Genomic DNA, 7,500 nt, shown 5'->3' with positions numbered 1-7,500 from the left:
CATTGTGGGCTTGTTTGCGTGTGCTGTAGCGGGTGTGCCAGTGTTAACTGTGTGTGTGTGTGTGGGCGCGTGCGACAGTGTTACCTCTGTGTGGTGGTGTTGCTCTCACACTTGATCCTGATGATATAAACCCAAAGCAGTCTGTATAGGGACTCCAGGGCCACACGAGACATTTTGGGATCTTTGTTCTAGTAATAATAAAAGATGCAAAATGCATAAATACAATGAGGCTGGATCAAATTCCTCTAGTGTGGAAACTGATCTGAATCAGAAGAGTCAGACAGTGGCAAAGGATTTGGAGCATTGGTGCAGCAGTGATCAACAGGCCACAAGCACCCACTGGTTTACTGGAGAGATAATGAGGACTATGATACACAGCCTTGCCAATATAAGGCTTGCAATTGCACTGCTATCTGTATTGATCCATAGAAGATATGATTCATTAATCATCTGTACAGAAGACTAAACTATGGAAAGGAATTTACAAAGTAACAGCTAATGAGCCTCTGACTAAGGACATGCCTCCTTGTTGGCTCTCACCCCCCACCACAAGGAGCTTACAGAACAGAATGAGCTTTCGGAAGGTTGTAATGACAGACACACCACAAGGGGCGACATTGTAGCATTGTAGCCATGAAGTCATGGTCCATTGAACCAGCAAATACCGGGCATGGAGGCTTACTCACATCATAGAACAGATTTCAGCGCACAAATGCAGTGACTGTCTCTTAGAGGGGACACTTACAGGGGCCACTGAAACACCCAATTTGAATAAGTAGTAGCTTCTATAAGCACCTCTAATGGTTTCTGCTTTGCAGGCCTTTATCCAGCCTTGTAAGCAAACAGCACCACCACTCCATTCCCCCTCTCGACCCACAGCACAGACACAACAACAAAGCTTAGACAGGACACAAAGCCAGCAGAGTGACCGTCACTTTCTGCCAACGCTCCAGGGATTGCTCTGTAAATAAAATCACACAGGATTTTTCGCTGGCACTCAAGGACCCATGTGGGTGTAGAAGGCCAAAGCCAGATCATGCTGCCCCCCCACCTCCTCTGTGTGCTGGGTGGGGTTGTGGAGCACAGCGTCACAAGGATGGACACAGTCGCATCAGGCCACAGAGAACATGAGGTCAGGCAGAGCCAGCTCCCATCACGGTTACCACGGTAACTCACCTGCAGCGTCTCGATCTGCTTACGGATGCTGTTGTTTGACTGCATCTGCAGTGAGTGAATGGTCAACAGAAACAAAAGCAAAAAAAACAAACAAACAAAAAGACAAGACAGGGCACATGATGGAAGATGGGAGCAGACATGCATGTTAAACAAACAAAACCAACCAAACAAGCAAACAAACCAGGCAAGGACCAGAGAAAACAAAGCAGGAACCCACAAACAAAACAAAAACACTCCTAACCACCAGCAACATGCAAAGCTGTGCGTGTGATGCATCTGGGTAATGCTGGGTATATTTCACACTAAACTGAGACTCAAACCATGGGAAGCCAGAGCACACAGATACAGCACATACGCCCGAGAGTTCAGAGTGTGAACTGAGATATTAACAAGGTCATTAAGCAGCTGTATAGAGGGCTCCGATTGGCCAACGAGACAACTAGACAAACGCAAGAAAGGAAGGCGTGATTAGAGAAACAGAGTGAGACCGAGGGCTGAGTGCAGTGTTAGTGCACTTGGGTAGGTGGAGGTGGGACATGATGATGTTAGGAGGCAGAATGAGCAGATCGAGCATGACAAAGAGGGAGGTATTTTAATAGAGGAATATCCAGATACTAAGACTACAAATCCCAAAAGCCACTGGGCCACTGACAGCCATGATAATTTAATCCTCAAACAGATTAAATGATCTCCCCCTCAAAGTAAGGAATGGCTCAAACTGGATCTGGAGTCTGAATCATACAGTTTGGTTGTGAAACTCGCAGGGCCTCATTACTGGTGCAACAGAGGAGTGGATGAGTCCGAGTCACTCACTCACTGCACTAAATCAACACCAGGTAAGGAGCAAAAATCAAATGATGGGGAATAATACTGAATCACACTTAAATCACAAGCACATGATTTCACTGGATCACCTTTCAACACCATGAAAATAATGGGAGGAACAAGCAATTACTCAGAGATCCAAAAACAAGTAAGAAGGATCATTGACTCAAGAAAATGAACCATGTATTAAGCAGCAGTCCAGTCATTTTTAAAGCTTTCATCAAAGCAAACACAACTGCGCAATTGTGTGTACACACCCCCACATGCTTTCAGAAGGAGCATTAAAACAGCTGCACGCATGTACCGGAGAGCTGAACCAGCAGTTTTAGAGATGGGAAAACATTCAGCTCAGTAGAGTTTTAACCCCGCAGGACTGGGAGTTCAGAATCTTGCTCTCAGGTTTGCACTTACCTGTTCGTATCAGTCTCTCAGATTAAACCCATGATTAAAATCTACCTAAAATGTGAATTACTGGATCCAGGAATTTATCTATCTATCTATCTATCTATCTATCTATCTATCTATCTATCTATCTATCTATCTATTAGACTGTACTTGTCCTGTAGTTTCAAGCCAATCATATACTCACAAACAGAAAAAACAAATTTTCCTCTGTAAGATACAGGGTTCTGCATTATAATTAGCTGGGATGAGAATATTACAGAGGGCAGATTGGCTGACAGTGATTTTACTCTGAGCTGATTGGTTGGATAAGTTGTACCTTTAGATGCGAGAGACAATTCTGCAGGAAGATGTGCCAGTTACTGAGAAAAAACTGCTTCTGACTAACACACAGCAGACACGTGACTAGAGGATAGAGTGCCTAGAGAGAGAGAGACAGAGAAACAAACACAATTAGTCAGTGGTGACAATTAACAGTCTTGCTGTCACCATTCTCATGTCTAAAAATAACCCAAAAAGCAGGATCTGAGGAGACACTGAGGAAGAGGAGCAAATGAGGAAGGGTAGTGCAGTGGTGACACAGTCCTGGCCCCAGTCTCAGGTACAGAAGTGCTGGAGACATTAAAGAGCACACAGGGCTTTACCAGCGAGTGCTTCTTTCTGGAGCTGAGGTCAAAGGTAGTCTGGTAGAGCATCTCGACAAAGTTCTTCAGGCACGGCACATTCACTTCATTCTTTACCGCCTGCAACGCAACACACACACACACACACACACACACACACACACACACTTTAATACATGAACACCACCAAAACTGATTTGAAAGAAAGAAAGAAAGTAAAAAGGTGTTTGTGGCACACGTGTGTGAGCGCATGCCTCCTCTGGCCAGACCCTGACACACACATGACCTGTGGAATGGGTGCCGGGGGCTATGACTTAAGTGTCCGGTCCTGACGGGGCTCAGGAGCGAGTATGTGGCAACTCTCATAAGGCTGCACATCTGCACATGTGGAATAAATGGGTGTAATTGCCTGGCGCCACTGTAGATGGAGACCCCAGCCCACCCCGAGAGGCTGAGAGGCTTGTGTCGGCAGCAGAGGATTCACTCACATTCCTGAGCAGAACAGCCGACCGCAGAGACCCAAAACCTGCCGAGCAGGTGGTATACAGTCTCGACATGGGACCTGGTGGTCGTGGAGTTGAGGTACTTACGGCAGCGACCGGAATGAGGATCTCCACAAACAGGCCGGCTAGTGCATGCTTTATGTCCTTGTCTTTCACTTCCAGAAAATACTGGGCGCATTCCTGCACAAACAAACGGGAACGCGAGTTATAACGGAAAACAGGCTAGTCAAAAGTTCACAGGTGGCCAGGGGAACATCGCTGCATGACTAACCTCCACAGTCAGGAGCAGTCAAGTACACATACTGAGAAGTGATGAAACAGTACTCATTGTAAGCACACACTCCATCAAAACGCTCAGAATTACTGCACTGTTAAAAGGCAGAACATATTACATGTAGATTTTTACTGCCTGTATCAGCCTTCAGTCTGGGTTTGGCATGGACTCAACAAAATCTGTGTGAACATACACACAGGCACACCAATGCTGACTTGTCCACAAAATCGGAACTGCAGGATTGCAGTTAAACAGTCTGTCTGATGCCCAACCCCCCCCCAAAGTTACACAACCTCTATAAAAGCTCAAAGTGGGAGCAGACTGTATAGCACAATCTCCTGCTAGCTGTGTGTGTGTGTGTGTGTGTGTGTGTGTGTGTGTGTGTGTGTGTGTGTGTGTGTGTGTGTGTTTCCACCTGCATGAACTGGAAGGACGCCTCGAAGTCCTCGACGGGGTACATTTTGACTCTGAAGAACTTCATGCCCATGATCAGACTGATGATACTCTGTACCACGTGAGGACTCTGCTCCTTCTGACGCAGCTCCTTCAGCTCTGTGATGAACTTCTTGCGCACAGCCTGGAACCTACGTACAGACACACACAGGCGCAGGCACACACACAAACACACACACATGAGCCCAATTAGCTTATGGAAGTCCCCTATGTGACAGTCATCATTATTTGTTCAAGTCTGCATTTCTGCTTTAACTGGCATGTCTGGTGAATGTGTACAGTCTCAGCAGCCCACACTCATTCCATCAGTGAGCTCTGTTTACAAATGCAGCTTCACTAACACTCAATGTACTGCATCCTCTCTTAGAACAACAAGAAGCATCTAACACAGACAGACAGTTCGCTCCTATGATAAATCAGTTTCTATCCAAGGCTATTACAAGGTTAAATTAGATTAAGGGGTTGAACAGGCTGCTTTGTGTTCATGTGGATCAGAGGGTTAGCATGCGCTCAGGGTGAATTATGGGAATTGTAACTGTCTGGGGCTTCTCTAAATCACTGGTCCCATCCAGCAGCAAAGAGCAGTGAGAAGCTAACGCTAGCATAACCCCTGTCTGCTCCAACACAGGAAGTAACCGCAGGCCATCTGAGCAGCGGGCACAATGGCATTTTTATAAAAGCCGAAAGAAAAATAGAATTTTTTTAGACAAAATTGAGCAAGTGCCAGGAATGATGTGTAAGCTCTACCTCTTTGAGAGGTAATGGTATTACAGAGTAAAACAAACAAACAAACAAACAAACAAACAAACAAACAACAACCACAAAGACAAGAGGCTTTATAGGAAAGGAACGGTTGCCATGAGGAGGCGGGAAGAAATCCTGACTTACTTGGATTGGGTGAGAACTCCGATAACCTCTGCGAACAGATCTGCTATGATGTGCACGTTACCAGTGTTTGGGCCCGAGCACCTGTCAATCACACCGACGAGCTTAGCAACAAAGGATTTAAGGCTGGGGACTCTGAAGCCAGTCAAGGGTGCTGAACGTCAGTTTTAAGGAGTTACATTTATGATGTGGTCACCTCATAAACTCATTCACTTTAGAGATAAAACCTGCTTCCTAATGGGAGAAAGTGTATGGTTGCATCTCAAGATAAAGTATATCCAGGTTTATTATAAGAGTTTTAAAAGCACACACTTACCCCTCTTTGTGTTTAAAGTGCTTAAATGCCAGGTTAAGGACTTCATGGACTAATGCATCTGGCACAGGATGAAGAGGAATCTATACAGAGAAAACATCATCCTCAGTCACACTAAGATGTACGCTGGGAAACATTAGGATCTTTGAAAGTAGACTGGGTATGTGAGATGAATGCACATACAGACACACACACACAGATGCAGACACATGCTCACACACAGATGCAGACACATGCTCACACACACACACACACACACACAGATGCAGACACATGCTCACACACACACACACACACACAGATGCAGACACATGCTCACACACACACACACACAGACACATGCTCACACACACACACAGATGCAGACACATGCTCACACACACACACACACACAGATGCAGACACATGCTCACACACACACACACACACAGATGCAGACACATGCTCACACACACACACACACACAGATGCAGACACATGCTCACACACACACAGATGCAGACACATGCTCACACACACACACACACAGATGCAGACACATGCTCACACACACACAGATGCAGACACATGCTCACACACACACACACACACACACAGATGCAGACACATGCTCACACACACACACACACACACACACACACACACGCAGACACATGCTCTCACACACACACACACACACACACACACACACACACACACACAGACACATGCTCACACACACACACACACACACACACACAGATGCAGACACATGCTCACACACACACACACACACAGATGCAGACACATGCTCACACACACACACACACACACAGATGCAGACACATGCTCACACACACAGATGCAGACACATGCTCACACACACAGATGCAGACACATGCTCACACACACACACAGATGCAGACACATGCTCACACACACAGATGCAGACACATGCTCACACACACAGATGCAGACACATGCTCACACACACACACAGATGCAGACACATGCTCACACACACACACAGATGCAGACACATGCTCACACACACACACAGATGCAGACACATGCTCACACACACACACAGATGCAGACACATGCTCACACACACACACAGATGCAGACACATGCTCACACACACAGATGCAGACACATGCTCACACACACAGATGCAGACACATGCTCACACACACAGATGCAGACACATGCTCACACACACAGATGCAGACACATGCTCACACACACAGATGCAGACACATGCTCACACACACAGATGCAGACACATGCTCACACACACAGATGCAGACACATGCTCACACACACAGATGCAGACACATGCTCACACACACACACAGATGCAGACACATGCTCACACACACACACAGATGCAGACACATGCTCACACACACACACAGATGCAGACACATGCTCACACACACACACACAGATGCAGACACATGCTCACACACACACACACACACACAGACACATGCTCACACACACACACACACACACACACAGACACATGCTCACACACACACACACACACACACACAGACACATGCTCACACACACACACACACACAGACACATGCTCACACACACACACACACACAGACACATGCTCACACACACACACACACAGATGCAGACACATGCTCACACACACACAGATGCAGACACATGCTCACACACACACAGATGCAGACACATGCTCACACACACACACACACAGATGCAGACACATGCTCACACACACACAGATGCAGACACATGCTCACACACACACACACACACACACACAGATGCAGACACATGCTCACACACACACACACACACACACACACACACACGCAGACACATGCTCTCACACACACACACACACACACACACACACACACACACACACAGACACATGCTCACACACACACACACACACACACACACAGATGCAGACACATGCTCACACACACACACACACACACAGATGCAGACACATGCTCACACACACACACACACACACAGATGCAGACACATGCTCACACACACAGATGCAGACACATG

The 7,500-nt window shown here is 46.6% G+C and overlaps 1 protein-coding gene across 7 annotated transcripts in view; it reads right to left on the bottom strand.

Moving 5' to 3' along the window:
- The window catches only part of fryl (furry homolog, like), an 88,821-nt gene that overhangs the window by 44,298 nt on the left and 37,023 nt on the right, over positions 1–7,500 (bottom strand). For 5 of the 7 annotated variants that reach the window (XM_081716929.1, XM_027022634.3, XM_081716928.1 and 2 more), the window contains 8 exons: positions 5,458–5,537; positions 5,145–5,225; positions 4,219–4,387; positions 3,617–3,709; positions 3,048–3,146; positions 2,723–2,824; positions 1,177–1,221; positions 85–188 (listed from right to left, as the gene is read on the bottom strand). In XM_081716929.1, the coding sequence (XP_081573055.1) occupies positions 85–188; positions 1,177–1,221; positions 2,723–2,824; positions 3,048–3,146; positions 3,617–3,709; positions 4,219–4,387; positions 5,145–5,225; positions 5,458–5,537 (773 nt within the window). The remainder of the gene's footprint in view (positions 1–84; positions 189–1,176; positions 1,222–2,722; positions 2,825–3,047; positions 3,147–3,616; positions 3,710–4,218; positions 4,388–5,144; positions 5,226–5,457; positions 5,538–7,500) is intronic. The other 2 variants (XM_081716927.1, XM_027022639.3) reach the window with 1 other exon arrangement.

This window comes from Electrophorus electricus, chromosome 7, assembly GCF_041902795.1.
Source record: "Electrophorus electricus isolate QZ-2024a chromosome 7, ASM4190279v1, whole genome shotgun sequence".
Taxonomy (NCBI): Eukaryota; Metazoa; Chordata; class Actinopteri; order Gymnotiformes; family Gymnotidae; genus Electrophorus; species Electrophorus electricus.
The sequence above is the reverse complement of the archived record's forward strand: the minus strand, read 5'-3'. Positions and strand labels throughout refer to the sequence as shown.